At 42.2% G+C, this 23,407-nt stretch overlaps 1 protein-coding gene and 6 non-coding genes across 7 annotated transcripts in view; 5 read left to right on the forward strand and 2 right to left on the reverse strand.

Annotated features, from left to right (window-relative positions):
• The first annotated feature begins 257 nt into the window (after positions 1-257).
• The window catches only part of LOC142956290 (contactin-associated protein-like 4), a 78,838-nt gene continuing 55,688 nt past the window's right edge, over positions 258-23,407 (forward strand). The window contains exon 1 of the mRNA XM_076097812.1: positions 258-453. Within this exon, the coding sequence (XP_075953927.1) occupies positions 369-453 (85 nt within the window). The 5' untranslated portion in view covers positions 258-368. The remainder of the gene's footprint in view (positions 454-23,407) is intronic.
• On the forward strand, positions 14,953-15,035 carry trnal-uaa (transfer RNA leucine (anticodon UAA)). Its single transcript has one exon. It is a non-coding gene; the product is annotated as a tRNA-Leu (tRNA).
• On the forward strand, positions 15,315-15,397 carry trnal-uaa (transfer RNA leucine (anticodon UAA)). Its single transcript has one exon. It is a non-coding gene; the product is annotated as a tRNA-Leu (tRNA).
• trnal-uaa (transfer RNA leucine (anticodon UAA)) lies at positions 15,629-15,711 on the forward strand. The gene has a single exon. It is a non-coding gene; the product is annotated as a tRNA-Leu (tRNA).
• On the forward strand, positions 18,288-18,370 carry trnal-uaa (transfer RNA leucine (anticodon UAA)). Its single transcript has one exon. It is a non-coding gene; the product is annotated as a tRNA-Leu (tRNA).
• Positions 21,038-21,120, reverse strand: trnal-uaa (transfer RNA leucine (anticodon UAA)). Its single transcript has one exon. It is a non-coding gene; the product is annotated as a tRNA-Leu (tRNA).
• On the reverse strand, positions 21,524-21,606 carry trnal-uaa (transfer RNA leucine (anticodon UAA)). Its single transcript has one exon. It is a non-coding gene; the product is annotated as a tRNA-Leu (tRNA).

The raw sequence follows: 23,407 nt of genomic DNA on the forward strand, positions 1-23,407 counted from the left end.
TTTGGTGATCCCCTGACTTTTCATGCTGTGTGTGTGTGTCTATGTGTGAGAGAGAGAGAAAAACAACCATAGCGCATTTCAGTTTTGCTCCAACCGCAAAGCTGCAGAATAGCTGAGAAAACAACAGAGATACTACTCAGCCAAGTTTGCTGACCTCCCTTTCTCCCCCCCCCCCCCCCCCCCTCCTCTCTCTCTCCCACCTCCTCTCTCTCTCCCCCCTCCTCTCTCTCGCCCCCTCCTCTCTTCCTCCTGTCGGGTTTGAGGAGATCTCTCTTGGAGCTGGAGAGGAGAGGTTGGCCGTCTCTCTCTCTCTGTCTCTCCCCCACCAGCCTCCGGGCTTCTCCGCAGCCTCTCGCCGCTTCATCATCATGGATTTTAGGAGTAAAAGAGCCGCTGGGATTATCGCTCAAGTCGCCCTGCTTCTCTGCAGCTCGTACGGGACAACCGGAGAAGGTGAGCAGGCTATGCGCCTTTTTTTACTTTTCCCCGGAGGAGACGGAGCGACCCGGGGGGTCCTGGTGCTTCATCCTTCTATCATGTAAAGCTTCTGCTTTCTGGATGCAGTGCTGTTCAGCTGTTGGTCTCGTGTACTTGTTGTGTTAATTTGGATGAGGTACGGGGATTTGTTGAAGGCTGTTGGATTTTGCGCACTTCGTTTACGCAGCAGCGCTTAGTTGTAAAGAACAAATACAGAGATATTAAGTGGTTTAATTTAAATGCTGATTATTGGATTGTATGTTACAAGAACTGACTCAGTGTTAAAAGTGGACGGCTCCTCGCAGGACTTTGGTATCCAAATCCATCAAGCTGTTTTGTCGCATTTTAATTAGTTATGTATTGACTTCCAGGGTTAAATGATCATATTCCCTTATGGGGAGCTTTGTCTAATAAAATGATGTCGTTGCTCTGGACAAAAATGCTTGAAGACGCTTTCTATCTCAGAGCCAAAAACATTTAATTGTTGCCCAAACCTGTCAGAAGCCAGTTCATCCACCGTGTGCGTAAAACAACACCATGTTTTCCGGTTAATTTGGTGCTCAGCGCAGCATCATGGGAATCCTGGGACTGAGCCACGTTTGTGCACACACACTCCAGAGCAGCCAGAGTGTGAAGGAGCGTGTGAGAGGGAAAAAAAGAGGTTGTAGCATTTGCTGGTTGGAGACGTTAGCGTGGGACTGAGAGGTTGCTGGTTTGATTACCTCACCTCTGTGAGGGAGAAATGAAGGTGTGTTCAGTTATTGCAGCTTGTAAAAAGCAGTTCATCTCTGCTGTGAGTGTGTATGTCTGTTCCCCTGCATGAAGAGGGGAGGACGTCAAGAAAATAAATTCAAGAAATGAGATGAAGATAATTTGGATGAAGGGAGACATCCTTGTATGTGATGGAAGCAGATGGTTGTAAAAGTTCTCCATCCTTCCACACTTATATTCTCCTCTTTCTCAACTTATTGTCACCTGGTCTTCTTTTCTGTATTTTATTGAGTCTTTTATGCGCTTCCCTTGCTTTCTTAGACCAAGACTCTCCACACGTCAACCTATCCTTTCTGGCTTCCTTTGAGTTGTAATCTGCTTCGACTGTCACTTATAAATCATGATAAAAAATATCGAAAATGAAACATGTGCAGTGATCATTGAGGTCTGCTGCAGTGCAATGCACAGGCAGTCAGCTGTAAGACATAAAGTCACAGCTTCTGCAGTTGGACGTATGACAAAAGAAGTGATGTGAGGAGGAATATGCAGTCAGAACAGATCTGTGGTTTTTCAATGTTCCTTCCCGAAAGAAACATCTACGACTTTACCAAAATATCTGTTTTTCCCTGTCGCTCTTCCTGCTGTTGTGTCCCTCCTTCGGTTACGTCCCTTGCGTCTGTGTCTGACTCAGATCTGCTGCCAAACTCTCCGTCCTCTCCTCCCCGACACATCTTTCTGCTCGCTGCTCTCTTCTTCTTCGGTCCCTGCTGTTTACTGTCAGCTTCTCTCATCCTCCTTTCTTCTGTCAACAGATCACCCCCCCCCCCTATTGCCTCCTGTCTCCTTCTCCTCTTCTCTTTCTCTCTCTCTCTCTCTCTCTCTCTCTCTCTCTCTTTCTCTCTCTCTATGCTTGCTGTCTCTTTCTGTCTCACCTCCACCTGGATTTCCCCTCTCCTGTTGAATCAGAGAGTTGCTGCTGTGTTGCTGTGTTGCTGTGTTGCTGGCTCCTTCCTTTCCCATTTCTTCCTCTTCACCTTCCCCCCTCCTGCTTGTGTTCTTCCTGCTTCTTGGCCACATCTCCTCATTTCTATCTCCTTCTGCTCTTTTCTTTCCCTCCTCTTCTTCAGCTGGTTTGATGTGTCCGTCATCACCTCCTTCTCTGCAGCACTTACAAGTTGTACTTCATGAATAACTTGAGATTGCAAGACCCAAAGCAATGCTTTAGTTAGTGTTCTCCCTCAGTTTTATTCCTGTCAGGGTGTAAAAAGCCTCTAAAACAGCATTTAGACCACAACGGGACACTAAAATGCTCCACTAAGGGCTCAGATTGATGGCATTGTTTCAGGGTTTGCAGCTCTTTAAAGCAGGTTTACCCACCACACCAATTCAGAGATTCATCTGCATGTTTTACAGTTTGTTCTCCAGTACTGTGGTCATAATTATTTTTTCTTTTGTTGTGATCAGTGTCTCTTTCTCTCATTTCTTCCTCCTTGCTTTTGGTTTCTCTTTCCCCGCCTTGTCCATTTTCTTCCTCTCTCTGTTTCTCCCTCACCTCTGTGCATCTCTCTGTTTATCTCGCCCGGCCTGACTCAGCCACACACCACTCATCATGCACGGACCATAAACCACAGCAGCATATTAAGTTAGGACTGCAGAGGTGGAGGGATCCCAGCCGCGGGTCTCAGACTCTTCTTCTCAGCCTCACTTCTCGTTCCACCCGTGCAGACGGCTCACTGTTCATTACGGAGGTGGTACTAAATGATAACAAAACAGAAATACATATTTAAACAGCCACAGATGGCGCTCTGTTGACTTGGTAGCCGGAGGAGTGAAGCGCTGGGGTTTATGTAATGAGATTCAAGGAAGTCAGCGTGTGAAACAGATGCCTACAGGACATTAAAGTCACTGTGCGGTTAATCGCCTTCTGATTTGAACAGCGCGATAGAGTCACATTGTGTTTGAAATTACTTCGTGCATGAAGGTACTGTGGAATGACGGCAGGTCGGCCCAGTGTGTGCAGAGACCATTATGAAACTAAAAGGTTGCATCTTATCCAGAGAAAACAGAGTTCAGGTGAAGATACGTGATTGTTCTGGTCACTGGGGGGCAGCAGAACAACCTGTTAACAGTGAACAGAAACATATTATTTTTTTATAAAGACAGTTGCTGTTAGACATCCAGTGTGGAGCAACTTTAGTCTTCTTTGGAGTCGTGTTTCTGAATGAGTTACGGACCGTAAAACCAAAACAATGAGGGTAAAGACCCTTAGGCCGCATCCGCACTGGATACGTTTTCGTTTTAAAATGTATAACTTTTGCTACGCCTAGCGGTTTCGTTGGAGTCTGGATGGGCAGAAACGGCAGACCTTTGAAAACGATTGACCCAGTCCCCCACATTTGCTTCTGTATTGGGTCTCATAAGTCTCGACATGTCGTTCCCCCCATGTGCGCAGGGGGGTAAGCTATTATTTGAGCGCTTTGCGACAATTCCCGTGTCCAGCGGCAATATCAGCTCTGGTCATGTGTAATGCTTGTCCAGGCGTGGTATCAGGGACGGGGATTATTTCTGAAACGGAGCCAAAACGCTTGTCTGGACAGAGATTATGTTTGTGTTGAAACGCTGTTTTAAAACAAATGAGTAGTAGTAGTAGTGTGGATGTAGCCTTGAAAACACTGAGCTGAGGGCGTGTGTCACCACGAGTCACACACATAGTTCTTTCATCTATTTTCAACAAAGAAGCATTAATTATTGCAGCTTTAAAGCAAAAATGAAAGGAACTTTGCAGTTTTAGTGTTTTTTCGAATGAGAGCAAAAAAAACTCCTTGGCATTTTCAGAGTTGTGTGTCAGAGGAGCAATGGCTTATCTTTCACTTTTGCACTCATGTGCAAATTACAGGGAGCCTTCCATTGTAAAGAGCAAGAGAGACAGAAAACAGTCCAAAATCCAATGCAGCCTCGGGCCGTGTCGTGCGCTGAATAAAGCATCGTAGTTATGGTCCACAAACAAGACAGTCAGCCCGAAACTTGTTTGTGTGCTCATACACTCAGGCTGTCATTGAAGACAACCAATTATCACTCCCAGTATGACTGCTGCTAAGATGTTGGCAGATGTCACGTCTCCTGAATGTTTGACACCTTTCATGGGATTCCATCAAAAAGTTGTAAATGCTTTCACTAAACGTCAACCTCAGGGGATCATTAAAGTCAGCTCCCTTTTGGAATACATCATGTCAAAGTGGTGGACCTGCAGTCAAAAGGGCAGACACAACGATCAATAGAGACAACATGGCTAAACATTTGAATGTGTGCCACTGACTTAAAATTAAGCTGAAAAACAGCACCCTTTTCTTGCTAACCTTCCCTGAATAACATCGATATCTATAACAATAAAGCCGGCTCCAACATTCTTGAAGTGCAGAGAGACTGTAGTCTTTATTGGTATCCTGCTGCGTCTCTAATTGTGCCCTCAGAAAGTTTCAATCTCTTGTGAGTTATTTTGTTCTGCTGGATCTCGAGGCATTATTTAAGTACAACACTGCCTTGAATGCGTCCCTACATTAATTAGTGGAGCGTTTAATTAGCAGCGCTGCACTGTCTCTGCTGCCTGCAGAAATCCTCCTGGTTCTTGCGTTAGTTCTGCTTCTGGAAAATGTTTCTCAAAGCAAGAAATCAAGCGCATCAAAACATGTCAAGCTTGGTTATGTAACTCCACACGCTTGTAGTTAATTGTTAACTGTACCGTGACACTATACATTAAGGCTCATATGCAACATTAGGATCAGCTGGGAGACAAACAGATCAACGAATACTCAACGTATCGATGGACAGGGCTTGATTGGCTTGTTGTGCACTTAATTAAAGAAGCAAGGGCCCGTGCTTTTCAGAAGTGGATTTGAGTACAAGCTAAGTGTAATTAAAGAATCAGATACTGTTTGTTGTGTGATGTGTATTCCATTACTGCAGTTATGATGTGAAGCATCATAATTAACTTGTGTATTATCTTTTACTGTGTCTACTTACTTATTACATTCCGAGGATGTTTCTTGGCAATCCAGAGAAGAATCTGAACTTGTTCCACATATTTATTATTATATTTATTTATATTTATCTATATTTAGAAAACCATCCTATTCATTCATTGCAGTTATGTTAGAGAAAAAATAATGCATATTACAATTTTAAAAGTGTACTCCCACAGTTCAGTATTGTGCTTCCATGAAGCTGAGTGAGTCTTGAGAGATGTGCTTAAAAACGAATAAAAAATGAAAGCAGCAAGAGACCAATATATATGAACTTATGTCTCAAGCTCCATAACCACTGGATCCTACATTTCCCATAATGCAACTCAAACTGTTTAGTTAGACCTTTCCTTCCTGTCAGACGTCAACAACTCTTAAAGTCCACACCTGAAGCTCGTAACACAGGACGTCTGTTCAAAAGCCAGAACTGTAACTGTGTAGAAAACCAACTGTAGAAGGCTGCCATTGCCTCTGGATTGAACATGCCCCAAACCAAACTGGTGTGTGTGTGTGTGTGTGTGTGTGTGTGTGCGTGTGTGTGTGTGTGTGTGTGTGTGTGTAACTACTCCCACTGCAGGTTTAAATTAATTGGATTGGCCCTGGGTGTTTTAAGCAAACATGAGGTTAAAGTTTATGTAAGCACATTAATATGAAGATGTAAGTGTCTGGAGAGAAATAGACACATCTGACCTTCTGTTAAACAGTAACGTTGCTCTGTGGAGGAGAGGGCTCTCCCTCCCTCCACAGGACTACTTCCTCAGGCTGAGGCTGTAAATCACAAAGTATTCCCACTCTAAAAGGCTTGCTTAAGTGCAGTAGAGTGGACAGAAAGCAGCGGTGGTAATGTACATGAAATGTAATCCTCAGTGTGTATTTACAGGGTCATTAAAACAGCAAAGATGACGAGCCTGACCGTAAAACAAACACATGAGATGAGATGAAACTTTACTGATGGCAAATTCAGTCAAATCAGGGATGAAAGTTATGATAAAAATGTATGGATTACAGAAATAAAAGTGTAAAGAAGCAGAAGTATAATAAAAGACAATGAATGCAAAGTGTGTGCCATTTAAAACTAAATATTGGTGGAAATATTGTTGACATACACAAATATACATATTTTATTACACAAGCTCATTTTCCAACATGCCGGGTTAAATAAGGGTAAGATCACATGGTACACTGGCATGAATCATTCTGGATGGATCAATGGTATAGAAGGTGAGCGATGGATGACAAATGAACAGACATCACAACAGTTCCACAAAGGAGGCATGTTGTAATGTTTCAGAAAGCAAATCACCAGCGAGGGATCGGACAAAAAAAGAAAGACAGATGGAGGAAAAGAGTGATGGACAGAAAACGTGACATAGACCAGATATTCACAATTCTTTTTTTATTTTTATTTATGTGAATTGTTGCACACATTAAAATAAAAAAAACAGAGTTTTGGATGCAGCGACACATAAATTGATGTTTTATTTTAAAAGGAAAAAGTGATGCGGGAGACAACCTTACACCAGTAAAAGATCCCAAGCGTGTGCTGAGGAAATATGACTGTGAATGCTTTGAGTCATAATGGCCGGCAGTTACAGTGAGGGTGAGCAGCATATTTATTTTGGCTATTACAGCTGACAGCACAACACATGTTTATGTTTCCTCCCTTTTTTCATTTATTTGGAAAGGTGGTTCCAGGAAATTGTTTAAGATTCAGAAGTGGGCCCTCGGTTACAAAGCTTGAGAGCCCCTTACCACCACATTACATTAGCTTCCATTAAAGGAGCTACTCCCTCAACGGAAATTATTTTGGAAAAAGAGAGGCATTTAAAAGCCATTGCCAAAAAAACAATAACTTGTCCTTAAGCCAAGTACTCCTCAGAGAGCTCACCCGTAGTTCATCATTCACTCAATAATCGGCCATGACGTCTCTCTTCATGTCATGTGCTTCAGTGCCAGGGTCAAGGTCTGGCTGAGGCTGTTAGCAGAGTGACACGAAGGAGCTAAAGTACATACGTCCTGAGGGGTTATGATGTTTGTGTTTCTTTACAATAATTCAGCATCTGTGTGGAAGTTGTTGGACATGTTATACATCAATCATGGAAGGAGCTCAATAGTTTTATTATGCCTTCGGGGGGACCCCGAATATACGACTGTTCGATCCGAAAGATCTATTTAAAACCACAAAAAGCAAGCAGAACTGTGTCTCTCTGTCGAACGAGCTCTGCTCTTTATATTATTATATTTAATATATATATTATATTAATAAAGCAATTTCATGAGGTCCATATTTACAAGCCCAAAAAGAAAGATCCTTTGAAGGCACGAAATCCCCCCCAAAAATTCAGTTGGTGGTTCAAAATGCTCCTCATCTTCCTAAAGTTCACTTATTCTGAGTAAAACAGGATCCCGTTACGATCAATACACGGAGAGACTTTGATGACACAAATAACCCATCATTTGTTCATTTAATACTATCTTCTCTGGCAGGGAAATCAAATGTTTTTTGTCTGCTAAGTCATCAATCACGTTCCTCATCATCCGCACATGAGTGATAGATGGTTGCACTCACTTTCCCCCGTCGTCATCTTCAGGTCCTCGCTCTGTCTTTCCTTCTCCTTCTCTCTCTCTCTCTCTCTCTCTCTCTCTCTCTCTCTCTCTCTCTCTCTCTCTCTCTCTCTCTCTCTCTCTCTCTCCTTCTCTCTCTCTCTCTCTTTCTGCCTCATCAGTCTTCCTTGAAGCCTTTATCTCCCCTCTGAGCAGAGCCACTGGCGTGTGTGCTATAATCATAGCCTAATGGCAGATAATATCAATAACACTTAATGGCTTTTAATCCTAGCTTAATGACAGCTAATACCACTTGTACTGTGTGTGTGTGTGTGTGCTGATTTGCATTTTCACTCTCATGCGTGCATGTTAATACGATGGCGGTTCACTGGTTCTCTGGATTCCCTGGCGTCCTGAAGGAGAGAACTTTGAAAGTATAGTTTAGGAGTTTATTTTCTGCCTGCAGAGAGGAAGAAAGGCGTCCTGTCCTGCCTCAAAATCAGTTGTTGACTTTGAAACGCTTTTTGGTGAAAGTCGAGGTGAAATTCATTCACATTCAGGTTAATTCTACATATTTCTGCTATACCTGTCCTCCATTCGTCCTGTGATCACGCCACAAAGAGACATGAAACGCAGGTGATCATGATATTTTAGCCTTTAGCTTACATCAGATTAAAGACAGCATGGTTTGGTTATTAGCATGTTTGAAAATGAAGCTGGTTATTGAGATGCAGGAGGCTGAATGGCAAATTCAGGGGCGGTGTTATTACTCACCCAATGAAGGCTGTTTGAGTTGGATATTTAAAATGTGCATAGGGGAATATTAGTGATTAAATCGCATCATAAATCATTAATAATACATCTTTGAGTTCATGAATCACCCCTCATCTGTTCCAGGATTAATCTGGTGAAGAAAATACAGCGGAGGGTGCAAATTCAGCAGACTATTTCATGCGCTGCCCTGTGTCATATGAATTTACTGTGTTCCAGTAAGCTGATTCTTTGCACCGAGAAGAACATAAACCTGTGAATATAAACTATTGAAATTCCCAGCAAACCTCCCGGTCCTTTATGATTCATGAGAGGGCAGCATCAGTGAGAGCCAGGATGAGTAGCCGAGGATAAATCCCCTTCATATCTCTTCTTTAGTGTCATTTATAGAAATGTGTGCTGGCAAAATGGAGCCATGACCGGGACCTGATGAAGTCAAGGTTTCGGGATGTGGAGCCACCAGTCATGAATCTGGATTTAGTAACTCAGGAACAGGTAGTTAAGTGAGGAGCTGACGGGGGACTGCGGTCCATCTGTTTGATCTTGGGACCTGCTGGACTGTATTTGTTCAAGGCCGTCCCCAGAAGGAGCCTGTCTCCCCAAAAAGAAGAAGCCGTTCATCATGTGAGATTGTCATCAACTCAGATGACTTGTTGTCGCTTGGAATTCTGGATCCGTTTCTATCTGTGGAGGTCACGATACTCCGTCACTCAGATGTTGAGGGACACAACTTTCTCTGTGATTGTTTTTCCAGTTTCAGTTGTGAGCGACTGTGTAACTCTCTGTTTACAGGAAAAGAGTAGATTCAACTCAGTTGAGACTTTGCATAACCAGTCTCACATGAACAGCTACGAGGACTCTGTGTGTTGGGACGGTGTTATAAGCGTTAACCGGTATGAGCTCAGTGCAGAGTGGTGGCTATTAGCCAGCCTGTTCAGTAGACACGTCCGCACTCCCAGCTCATCGTATATATCGACGCTTGGTCAGTGTCCCTAAGCTTCAAACTGTGACGCTCTAGGTTCCCCTCGAGCGCCAGCTTTGGACATGACAGGCGTGTCAGTTTCCACTGGTTACATGCAAAGTGTCTGCAGTAAAAAGTGTCTTTGTTATCTCATCCCACATTATATCACAGCAGTTTGATGATATGCTGCGGTGCAGTTATGTTAAGCTTCCATAACTGGCAAGCTATACTGCAACAATTTTGGCACTGCCCTTACTCTCACTTTAACCTATACTAAAAATGATGAAATACAGGCTCCGCATGGAGAGAGAGGGAGAGAGAGAGAAACAGAGAGAGAGAGAGAGAGAGAGAGAGGCTCAGACTGCTATGGGAATTTTAATGTCACATTTTGATATGTCCTCCACGCATTAGAATAATACGGTTCACCTTGGAAAGTGAGTTAATATAAGTTGCTGAGGGACTCTACCAAACTTGGGCAAGCCAAATATCTGTCTTCAGCATCAGTGCATCTACATAAGCTCATACCTTCCCAGACCCGGTTCTAATGTGTCCTCGCTTCAAACTAAAATAGATGCTGATCACAGCTTGACGCTGTCACTGCTGTGTATTTCTCATGAAGTCAGTACTGCGTGACCACAGCTCTGCAGAGTGCTGATGAGACGAAGCAGGGCCGGTCAGTTTGTATTAAAGAGGAGGACGGCGCTGAGTCAGTGGCCATTAAAGACGGACGGGGAAGGCTGGATTTCAACAGAACGAGACAGAGCTAAATCAAAGCTAAGCACATTGAGGCGAAACAGAGGAGGAGGAAGGAGGGAGGAGGGTGGGATGCAGGAGAAGAGGAGACATGAAGATGAGGCCAATTGAAGGTGGATAAGGGGAGGAAAGAAGTGGAGGAAGAGCAATATGAAGTATGAGAGGATACAGTTTAGGAGTCACGGTCTGCAGGCTGTCTGGTAGCAGTACTCCCTCTGTTTCTCACAACTGCACTGACATTTTCTGCTGCCTTTCCCATTTTATCCCTCAATGACTTTGCTGTGTGTGTGTGTGTGTGTGTGTGTGTGTGTGTGTGTGTGTGTGTGTGTGTGTGTGCATACGGGCCACCATCTGCTTTCTGGAAGCACCGGCTCACACTTTGAGATGATTTGACTTCAGGAGACGGCTCAGGAGGAGGAGAAAGATACAGGTATGAAAGATAGTGAAGAAAGGGAGAGGAGGAAAGAGGAATTAGGACAGTAAAAGGAGAGAAGTTTGGGGAAAAGGATAAAAGTGAGGTTAGTAAGGAAGGTAGAAGATTCAATAGAAGTGAAGGGAGTAAGAGAGAGTGACGATGAAGATACTGGAGGGATGTAGAGATAGTTTTGCTCAGATAATTCAGCAGTTTCCTGCTGTGACATTCTCAACTGCCTCTACAATTTCACCACCCGCTGGCTTTTGAGTGTGTGTGTGTGTGTGTGTGTGTGTGTGTGTGTGTGTGTGTGTGTGTGTGTGTGTGTGTGTGTGTGTGTGTGTGATTGTGTGTGTGTGTGTGTGTGTGTGTGTGTGTGTGTGTGTGTGTGTGTGTGTGTCTGTGTGAGTTTTCAGCCCTCGGTTTTGAAGAGCACTGCAAGTTGTGGTTTATTTGCAAGATTGCAGCTGCATTAATATTAATTCATGGCCCATAAAAGAGTGATTCTACTGATATGTGAAATTTGAAGAAACAGCCCTTTTCAAACTAGGATTACTCACATTATTATTCACATTATGTCACTAATGTCAGTATTATAAGAGTTAAGGACTGATGTAGGATCCAACTTAATTTGCAGTGACAATGAGGCCATGGTATGTAAGTTATAGTAATTATAGCATAATAAATATATTATATAGTATAGAACCAATAAACAAAACAGCCATTAGTCTTTTGTTCTTTTCAAACAGCTCGCAGCACGAGCTCCAAAAGTTGCTCAACGTAGCTAGAAAGTCGCCAAATCTGCAAAACAGACAGTCCGTCTCTGAGTGCCTCCATCCAAAGCCACTCCCCCAGAATTATCATAATGAAGGTAAACAATGAACTTGTTTATTGTCAGTACTCATATCCGTGAAGCTAGCAGCTCGTGGAGCACAATGACTGCACGGGCAATGAGTGCATAATACAACTTTTGATTTATTGATCGCTGTCGGGTTGTAAAGACAAATTCAACAAATACCAAAAGTGTTTTTTCTGAAATACATTACCTACTTAAAGGATTTTGGTTAAACGGACGCTTAAAGTCAGCTGAAGAATAGGTTAGTGTTATGAATTGAGGAGAATAAGATTCTTAAAGAGTCTATTCCACTATTGAAACACCTGTGTGGGTGTGCAGGGCCTGAACCTGCAAACTTACAACTTAACCAAAGTCCAAAAGAGTATAAAGAATACGACAGACTATACTGAATACAAACTCCATTCAACTTAAGAGGCAGATATATAATATAGTTATATTATCTGCTGATGTTAAAGATTTAGATGATAATACGTAACATTCAGTACATTAGGTTTTGACATGGGGCAACAGTGAAGTGATTAGATATGTAATCTGTAATGACACTGAATCCCCATCGACATTCTGCACTTAACCCTAAACCGTCCTCTAGTAGAGACGGGAGCAAAGATAATGTTCCTCCAGGGATCTATACTCAATCAGTCCTCAGCAGACATGTGAACAGATGTACTGCAACTGGACCCTCAGTGCAGTCTGATGCTAGTGTAGCTGATGTGAGTGCTGCCGCCGGAGGTTTTTAGGTCTCGACCTGACGTGTCATTATAACAAGAGTGATGAATTTCATCCCTCCCAGCATACCAAGCAGCAAAAAAAAATTTAAAAATGAATAAATTTGTGCTTTATCAACATGGAGATGAAACGCTTGAAACTCTTGGAAAATATTAAATTGAAAGCAGGCAGAAAACAAATGCTGCAAAAATGCTGAATCTTACAAAGCATATCTGTGTAATTAATAGTCAAAGTATTTTATATCTTGAATATCTTGTTAAGGGAAAAAATCCACTTTTGAGCAGGCTTATTATGACACACATCCTAATAGTGATGTAGAGCTCAAGATTAGTTTCCCCAGCTTATTCTATAGATCTATTTTTGTGTTTAAAGACCTAAATATCACATCTTATATCCAGAAATCTTACCCAGTGAATTTTCACTTTGGAATTTTTCTACTGGCAGATTTTTCTACTTATTCCAAGCAGGAACACGCTGCATATACCAGTGAATGTGTGTAATACTGGTCTGGAGCAACGCCAACTCTAATCTTCTGCTCCCAAACCACCAGCAGCATCTTTCTGGCAGGAAGCAAGAGAGCCTCTTTGGTGTGAAGAACACGGTGTGTCGGTTTGATGTGTTATCTGGTGTAAAAGGCGGTGTTCTGAAAGGCCTGCTATGTCTTCAATCTGGTTGATTCATGATTTTTCAAATTGAAAAAGTTTGACTATTCATGCACCAATCCCTTTGTGCTGAAGTTTTTATATTCGATCAGACATTTTCACGAACGATCTGCTCAGAGAAGGATGTGACCAACAAGCGATGACAGGAGATGTTCACCACCATATCCTCTGACCGGTGCCCTGGAGTCAGAGGAGTCTCCCAGCTATCCCCAATTACACTGTCCTGTGATGGTTTAGTAGATCAATGTGAAAGTGCTGCATCAACGCTTGTCTCCACAACTCCTGGAAGGAACAAACACTCTTGGTTTAGTTGAAGAAGTCTCGGGAGAAGCCGAGCTCCGAGTGTTTGATGGGCGGGAGAAGACGGACAACATCAAATTATCTGCAGAGAAGTTTTTTAAAGAGCACTTATCTGCTAACGTCCCCCGCGGGAAGACGTCTGTAAAGTAGAACTGTAGGTGCTGTGACTGCGGCTGCTGTTGTGGTTTAGTGAAAGTGTAAAGAGGCTCCACACACACACACACACACACGCACACACACACACACACACACACACACACTCACAGGAAAAGACAGAGACAGACTGAGCTGCACTCTCTGCTGTATGTCCTGTGGAGCTTTTATAAAACTCAATGTTACTGCAGCACCAGTAGTATAGGTATCGTATGCATGTATGCGTTTTTTTTGTCTCTTCAGCAGTGCTGCAAATTGATGAGATTTTTTTTCTAATGATATTGCAATTTCACAAATCTCAGTCACGCTCAGTCACTTTGTCGCTCTGCGTTCAGTGGACAGACTGCTGACCCCGGCCTTTCATTGGCAATCGCCACAGTGTGACTGACTCGCACGCCAATCATCTTGCTGCGCTAGCCTCAGCAAATGTGGCTACCGGCATACGGCTAAAAGTCTCTATAAGCGGAACTCACGCTTGTGGACTTTGTTTCCGCATTACGTGCATCAATCAGCATACCGGGCAGCTGCGTGCACCGGACCGTCACGGTTCGGCGTACCGCTACAGCCCTATAAAGTAGTGTCATTGTTTTTTAACAGTGAGTTTGTTTAAGTTGGCATGTCCAAACTCACTGTGCAGTTTGTAGAATATGTATCACGTCACCTCAGTGCTTGAGGCAAAAAAATTCGCAAACATTTCGGGGAGCTCAAAATGTTGCTCCTGTTATTCAATTATTAAGAACACATTACCCTTAGATCAGTGAAGTGACAAGAAAAGAGGCTTTTAATTCGCTGTTCTAGCATCAGTATTTTCTACATAACTCCTTAAACTGAAGCAGTGCTGTCCCCCCCCCCCCCCCCCCTAGTGTCCCATTTGATTTAATGTCTCACTTGTGAAATAAATTAATTTGGTAAGCTGCCTGGATGATGTGAATATTTGTGTTCTTTTTGCCTGAATGAATGAAAATTAGCTTTTTCTCTACGTAAATGTGTTGATGTTTTTAATTAAGAGGCAAATATATTCAAAACACTTACTTAGTGCAGCTGGTAGATTAGTAGGTGTTTTATGATATCTCCCTCTGGAGCTATTAGTACAAGTGATGTAGCCTGCAGCCCTCCCTCTAAATCTGCATAATTGTGTTGTTATGATTGACAGTGTATATTTGGGGCTTCAGCAGTGTTTGTACTGCACCCTGGGTAAAAAAGAAAAATTATCTCGTTTCTCAACAACTTCTTTCAACTCTCTCTTCTTCCTTTAGTTAAATCTGGCAGTATGAAGATGAAGAGGTTTTAAATGCTGCTCGTTGCTGTTTTTGATCACTTCATTTGGTTGATGTCTGTCTCCCCACACAGCCGCCCACATCGCTACGCAGTGAGGAGGAGGGTTGTTCTCTCCTTTCAAAGGCAGCGGATGATTAGTGTCGTACGCATTAGGCTGCTTTTCGTGTGGGCTGCTCCCTGTACATATGCATTATTGCACATTTATGAACCATCTGACAGATCTTTTGACACCAAGCAGAAAAGCTTTTATTCTACCGTGTTTCTCTCGAGTGCAGAATGACGATGATGATGTTGATGATGATCATGATGCTGATGAAGCTGCAAACATCACCAGGATGGCCGAGAGGTTAAGGCGTTGGACTTAAGATCCAATGGGCAAAAGCCCTCGTGGGTTCGAACCCCACTCCTGGTAAAAGATTAATGTAATATAATGGTATTCTAGCAGCGAACAATTAAGAGCTAGTCTAATGGAGTAGCTTCTACTTGAGCTGAGAATGAACCCACATGGCAGAAACGTGAACAACTTGGAAAAAAGGTCATAGCCTCTGTATTTAAAAACACTTGGCTGGCTATCGGTCTCTGTCATCTAAACGTAAACACATCTTTTCGTGGCCCACGACTGATGTGTCGTAGATTGTTCTAATATTGTGTCTTCCCGTGTTTTTTTGTTTTTATTATATTATTAATTAACACCAGGATGGCCGAGTGGTTAAGGCGTTGGACTTAAGATCCATTGGGCATAAGCCCTCGTGGGTTCGAGCCCCACTCCTGGTAATATATGATACTGATTGCTCGATATAACTGACACTTGCATGTATATCTGAATGCAAATGTTTACTTTCCATGTAGCCTTTTTTTGCAGAAACGTACAATGCCATTATTTCTTCGTAAGGACATGGTGGGTTATTGTCACCTATAGTATCTTTTCGGGACCCACGACTGATGTCATTGTTCTAATATTGTGTCTTCCCGTGTTTTTTGGTTTTTATTATATTATTAATTAACACCAGGATGGCCGAGTGGTTAAGGCGTTGGACTTAAGATCCAATGGGCATAAGCCCTCGTGGGTTCGAACCCCACTCCTGGTAATATGTGCTACTGATTGCTCGATATACACATTTCATGTGTATCTGGATGCAAATGTCCACTTTCCATGTATTCTTGTTTTGCAGAAACGTACAATGCCATTATTTCTTCGTAAGGACATGGCGGGTTATTGGTCTCTGTCACCTATAGTAAACACATCTTTTTGGGGCACACGAGTGATGTCGTCGTTCTTCTTGGGAGGATAATATAGCATTATTTGTAATGAAACACTAGTTTTTGACATTGACATTTTGTGGCTTTCATAGGCTTTATTTGGAAAAAAAGACAACTTTGCAAACTAGTTGAATGCGTAGCACCCTTCCTCCGGTTGCCCCTCAGGTTTACTTGTCAGCACGTTCGCTGTAGTTTGCACTTTTTGCATCGTTAGCTACGAGCCGCCGGTCGACATGTTGAGAGCCGTTGAGACACAATGTCGGATCTGGCACCTCTAACATTGTAAATTGAAACAAGACAAAGGCGCAACAAAGGAACTCAGTTCACACAGGACACTAACAACAGTCCCCTGTGTTTTTCAACCGATCCACCCCCCAGACTTGCTCCCTATGCGGACCACTGCAGACTCAATAGAAACATATTTGTGATACAACAAAAGCAAATGTATTCCAAGACGGGAAAAAGTTTCCCTCAAAACTTAATTCACAAGAAAGTGTTGTTGTAAGGGAGTGTAATCTTCAAGAGACAGGGCTGAATAGTGCTCTTGTGTTATTTCTCTATTTCATTTCTTTGACTTTCCAGCTGAAATGCAAATTAGTTCAGCAAGTCCTGCAAGGATTCATAGATCTCTAAATACAAAAAGGTGTATTTCAGGTTGGGATAGCAACTACAGAATGTATGTGTGGTGTGACTCGTGTTTGTCGGTTTAGTCTTAAAATGTATTTCCAGATACATGCTATGTGTCACCGTTGTAGTCATATCCTCTTTCAGCGACCTCTCTCTTCACAGGCTGAATTCATTAGCATAGACTCCCTTTCTTACTATTTTTCCTCAATAGAGGTCTTATTAATATGTAAATGTCTCGTAGCCTATTCAGACGCTTCTTCGTGCATTAATCTGTCACGTTTTGTTGAGCATTCAATTTGAAATATTACCTTTTAGCTTGTTTTCTGACTATTAGGAGAGGCCGTTTCCTGTGCATTTCATTCATGGATAGATCCTATAATGCAATTATTATTGTTCAAATCTCAGCAGTGTTTTATAAATTGCCATTTCTACTGATTAGTTAATTTTGTGCACATAATAAATAAGACCTTTAAATGTGATTGCCATTGTTTTGTTTCTATTAATGTCTGTTTCAAGCATAAGCGTAAACAATCTACGGATAGGTTGACATAATTTATGTTTATATTATCCTAAAATATGTAAAATTATTCCCCCCGTGTCAGTTTATATACGTAGAATGAAGTGCATTAAATGGCTGGGCGAGGTCTTTGCAGTTGCAGCGTGGCTGTAGATGGAAGGTGCCATATGCTGGTGTGAAGCCTGATCGGATTCTCTCATTCTGTGCTATTAATTATGTGTCAAAGCAATGCTAATTAAACGAGGAGAGGAGAGCTCCTGCCATGTCCTTACCTTCGGGGTATTAGTTAGCACGGTACGCTGCTCTGCATTTCAATTAATCAATTAAGTCGGGCCACAGGCAGCTTGAGAACCGATACTGGCTCCTGTTGAATAATTCAGCAGTTTTAATCAGCTTGTTCTATCTATCACGGCCAGAATATAAATCCAACACGGTATGTGCATTAAATTAATTAAAATATATATATATATATATATATTAATTTTATCTTGTTTATTCATTTAACCACTACTGCACACTATTCCACCACAGTATTCTATTTTATATATATTTTATTCCTATTTTTGATGATTTTGGTGATTTGTTTTTCATACATTTCCTGTTTAGCAGTTAAAGGGAGCCTGAGATCACGAATGTCATTGCCACCGACCGCTCCACTGTAACTGTTGAGAACTTGTTGACACTGTGCTACATCAACAGGGTCGCCAACAAGAAGTTGCGTCTAAATATTTCGTGAAACCGCCAATGGTCAAGCCTACAACATCATTGCAATATCAATATTGAAGGATTTGGTAAAAAATGTTATGATATTTGATTTTCTCTCACTGTGATTAGTGTTCCAGCTCACCCAGGCTTGCCTGACTCGACTTCATTCAGTGCCGTGGGAACATGCTCATTCAAACTGAGGAGGCTCCTTTCTCACTGCTTAACGTGCTCATTTAATTAAAGCATGAAATCCTAAAGTATGGAAACAACCACAACAGATCGGTTTTACACAAATGAGACATAACGTATTCATTATTAAACTCAAGCATTTCTTCTTGGTGGGTTTTGTTTTGCTTTGTTTTGTAGCTAAGCTAACCTGCTTCCGACTGCAGCTTTAAATGTAGGCCTCCCGTACAGACGTGAACGTGGTATATTGTTTATTCTGTGAATGATTGTTAAAGTGAAAGTTACGAAAATTACGTTCCCAGACAACTCATTATTCCAAGTACCCATGATGATGACGATGATAATGATGATATAGATGCTGCTGATGTCATCAGGATGGCCGAGTGGTTAAGGCGTTGGACTTAAGATCCAATGGGCAAAAGCCCTCGTGGGTTCAAACCCCACTCCTGGTAAAGGTTCATTGTGATCCATTAGTATTATTCTAGCAAAGAGCTGATCAAGTGAAGTTATTTCTACTTGAGCAGAGAATGAAGCCACATGGCAGAAACGTAATGCTACGTGAATAACAACAACAACAACAAAACTACTTACAACTGTTAATAATGCATTCAGTGCCGTGGTAACATGCTCATACAAACTGAGGAGGCTGGTCTCACCAAGACATCCTCAAGTCTTCAGCATCATCAGATTATCTTTGTACCACAGAAACTGCGTTAGTGATAAATATTACTGTGCCATCTCAAAGTCCCAAGTAGATTTTCAGTGCCAGTGCGGTCTCTTCGGGTCTAACTGGAGGTAGAAGTTGAGCGGATTAGTAATATGAACATTGATGTTTTCTGCTGGAGGATGATTGTTGGTGCTCTGCAGCAAAAACAAGCATCCGTCGGAGCCTCATTATCCTGCTTACTGCTACATGCTCTGAATGGCTGAACGAGTCGGCTCTGAGTAGCACTGAACTCTGGGTCTGTGGGGCTTACGGAGCTCTGAAGTGCAGGACCTTCTTTCTGTTCACTGCTGTTTGTGGAGGTGATGGATGGAGCTCATCGGTATTCAGGGTCTCCGGCTCCGTCGTGGACTCTGTGGGCACTTTGTTATTCAGTGAAACAGTAAAGAAGTGGACAATGCAGGTGCATGAGCTGTGGCCTCCCTCTCTGGCTCTCCTGTGCCAAGTACAAGTCTACCCATCACGTCAGTCGTGATTAATCGGGCTTGACAGCGCCAAGGCCCCGGGACTCTGAAGATTTTTTTACTGACTTTTTACTGCCGTCAGATTCTCAGTTTATTCACCTCGAATGATAGAAGACACTTGTGGATGAATAGATGAACTGTAGGAGAGGTTTGACTCTTTCTCTCCCTTTAAATCCTCATCAGGTACAAGAAGCTATTACACATTCATTTAATGGGAGGATATTTTATTGAGATTAAAAACCTGCTCTTGTCAGTGAAGTTCTGCATTACACTTCTTTTCTTTTTTTCACCTGAGGAAGTAATGGGGTCTCATTTTGGCCCAGTAATAGGTCAGTCCACACTGTTATCTTCTACCACAGTAGATTTAAGAGAGCTTAATCCCTTCCTATGTTCTGTTACAGGCTGAGACATCTATCAATCACCTCTTCAACTATATTTTCTCCTGCAATTGCATCTGAAGTGGTCTCATCTTGAAGCAAAACAGCTCTCAATTTACAAGCGTTATTTGTCATAATAGCTTTTCCAGAGTCAAAGAAATGGCTGTTTCTGCTGAAATAGCTCTGACATCTTGAACCACTTACTGTTGGTTTCAAACAATGCTACTTAGTCAGAAATGTCAACTTCATTAGTCTGGAGCCTCAAAGGTAAATGCCAGGGGAAGCTCTTTAAGTTCACCCTTGTTTAGACGTTGAGTCTGACAGAAACAGGAAGGAGGTGCGTTTGTTTTCCAGTTCGTGCCGAGGGTGAAGCTGCAGCGGTTTAATATTCATGGAGATCTCTGTCTAACACAGCCGGGGTCGGTGTCGAGGTTCAGTGGCTGCAGAGTCCAGCAGGTATTCAACATTTAGCTCCATTTCCCTCTGAGTCGTCCGTGTTTGTGCTTCACTGGTCACAATGTCAGGGACGCCGGCTCTTAAATGCCAAAGCTCAGCTGAGAGAAACCGGCCCGGTGTTTTTAAAGTGCTTCTGTCTCTCTCTCTGTCTGTCTCTCTCTCTCTGTCTCTGTCTCTCTCTCTCTCTGTCTCTGTCTCTCTCTCATGTTACCTCAGCGAGGCTGTGCTCTCAACACACATGATCTCCTCAGAGATTACAGCACTCAGCGTTGGAGAGCCGTCCCTCTCATTTCACCTCTTCAGACTACTGTAATTCACCTGCTCTTCCCGCTGAGGGCTCTCCCACCACCCACAGTATAAGTGTGAAAGCCTGCAGGGATAAAGACAATCAGGAGGAGCCTCAGAGGACCAGAGAGCTGGAGGCCTTCTGACGACTGTTGAGTAGCTGGACCGCATCTAAAGCAGTGGAAATAAATATGTACGAAGCTCAAAACCACTCTATTACTAATGATAGAGATCTTAAAGACCGACGATAAAGAGCCACTGTGAGGCTCAGTGTGTGTAATGTACATCAGGACTCTTTATGATCACTGCTGTAACAAACTCTCCTAAATGGACTTCAGACTCAATACCAGATCATTTCATCATCAAAGAGAAACTTCTCAGAGCCACAGTGTCACCGAGGCAAAGCTGGAGGCTTTCTGATGTTTTTTAATCAGCTGGACTGAATATTCACAGAATTAAAACTCTCCATGTGCATATATAAACCTCTAAAGGCTCTAGGTGTAGCGTTTTTAACATAAAGCATTAACAACTACACTGGCATATTATAACAGTCCACTCTCACCAAATGGCTTATGAACGACACAACAAGTTGTAAGTCATTTTTGCGCGCAATAAGAACGCCTTTATTGCACTGACTGCAGCCACTATGATACACTCTCAACTAGTGATGTAGTACAAAATGCTTTTTTGTTTTAAATTTATGCAACAGAATCTCTGATAACATGCACAGGTACTAAGTAATAACTCCACTACATCTCTTTAGCTATTAGTTGTTTGGTGCTAGAAAAATTCTAATATATCACATATCATGTGTACCAGGAGTGGGGTTCGAACCCACGAGGGCTTATGCCCATTGGATCTTAAGTCCAACGCCTTAACCTCTCGGCCATCCTGGTGTCACATGCAATAAAACATTATTACTATGAAAAAAAACAACAATGAACAAGTGAAACACAGGTGTTACAGTTTGATCTTAACGTGTTTTCTAATAGAACTAGTTTGCAAAGTTGTCTTTTTATCCAAATAAAGCCTATGAAAGCCACAAAATGTCAACGTCAAAAACTAGTGTTTCATTACAAATAATGCTATATTATCCTCCCAAGAAGAACGACGACATCAGTCATGTGCCCAAAGAGATGTGTTTACTATAGGTGACAGAGACCAATAACCCTCCATGTCCTTACGAAGAAATAATGGCATTGTACGTTTCTGCAAACCAAGGCTACGTGCAAAGTAGACATTTGCATTCAGATACACATGCAAGTGTCATGTTTATATCGAGCGATCAGTATCACATATTACCAGGAGTGGGGTTCGAACCCACGAGGGCTTATGCCCATTGGATCTTAAGTCCAACGCCTTAACCGCTCGGCCATCCTGGTGACATTTACTCCATAAACATCATCATCATTATCGTCAACATTATTAATATTAAACAACAATGAGAGGACATGCTAAAAGATCATTGAAACAAATTTTTTTGCAAGAAGATGTCTTTACAGCATGTTGATTTAATTTACATTCCTCCATGAACACTGAACTATGAACTATGAGTTCTTGAAACTGCAAATCAATATTGACAAGTAAATGTTGACTTTAAGCTTTTTACATTACATTACAGCCTTTAACATCATGTTAACACATTCAAATATTTGTCCTCTTTAGGTCGGCCAAATATTTAAACTGCAAGGTATTTTGGGAGATGTAGTCTTTTTCAGAAGTACTTGCACTCTGTCAGAGGTGGGAGAGAGGAAGCTCTACCAGTGTCTCATTTGTTAGTTAAAGGCATATAGGCATGAAATATGAACTCGAGATAAATAATGCAGCATGTTATGAAATCTGTGTCTCTTTAAATGGAGAGTTATTGCCGTTTTCAAAAGTGAAATCATCAGGCCGTGGTGGATATCGAGAGGCAGATGAAGTACTTGACACTAATGCTGACAGAGTGATCAAATCTAAAAGCCTCGTTGTCAGAGTTGTGGGCTTGGATCGCACCGCAGCATGAATCATAATAATTGTCTCTTATCTCAGCGTCGGAGAACATCATCCATTAACAGAGAGGCTTTAGATGGAGGCAGCGTTAGTTTGGCTTTAGCTTAGAGTTCGGAGCTCGAGGGGGAGAAGATGTGAATATTTATTGAGCCGACGTTCATGAATCTGTGCGAATGTATGTGTGGCCTACAATCACACCACAGCCTGCTCTGTGTTAATTTACTGTTGACTACACTGTTTCTCCAAACGATGAATGAAATAGTTATTGCTGCAGTGCCTCATTAGACAAGACTAGATTTATTAAATTGTATTTTAATCTAAAAATAATTAAGAGACTGTGCGAACGTTATAGGATAGGTAGGAGGGCTTAATATCATTGCTTAGTTTAATAGGACCCTCGACCAGGTTAAAATTGCAACACTCTCAAGATAACTGTATTGAATTGGTGTAATTTTGCATTTTCAGATGTTTGCAAATCTAAACACCTGTACATCTATTTATTGGATGCAAAGAAAAGGCAATTAAAAGGATAAGTATTGCGATGCAAATAATATATGACGTTTTTATTGCCAGTCATCCACAAAGAATTAAAGTGTGAAACGTTAAAGGTTTCTTCTGACAACACTGATTCGTCTCCATCAGGATCCAGCCAGTCAGGACGCCGTTCATCTCCACGACACGACACGACACGATTACTACATTCATTCATCCACATTATTACACTCTTCATTCATCTAATATGGCGCCATTACAGCTGAAAGACCTGTTTCCACCTGGGGACCATTAAAAACCTGCTTCTCAATGATTAGACTCCGCTCTGCCACTCGTGTGCTCATATTCACAGACTCAACAGGAACAAAGACGACGCTGTGACAACCTTTTGTTTTGGATATGAAGGCATTTGCTTCTTTGTGTTTTACACCTGGATGAATACTGAAATGCACGATGGTCAAGCTGAAAGCAAGTGCGGATGATTTTCATCTCTCAGCATCAGTTCTTCACTCAGTCTACGAGATGGAGGATGATAATAACCTCCAGCTGCGTCTGGTATTGTGCCGTCCTCAGAGTGGTTTTAGTGTTCACCTCTGCTCTCTGCTGTGTTCATCAGTCTGGAGAAGAGGTTCTTTCCGTCTGCTTTTCTGTCCTCTGCCCCTCATGCTATGTTTTGATACTTCTGTTTTACCATCTGTA

This window comes from Anarhichas minor, unplaced genomic scaffold, assembly GCF_050575085.1.
Source record: "Anarhichas minor isolate MPS153535 unplaced genomic scaffold, ASM5057508v1 ptg000024l, whole genome shotgun sequence".
NCBI classification, from domain to species: Eukaryota; Metazoa; Chordata; class Actinopteri; order Perciformes; family Anarhichadidae; genus Anarhichas; species Anarhichas minor.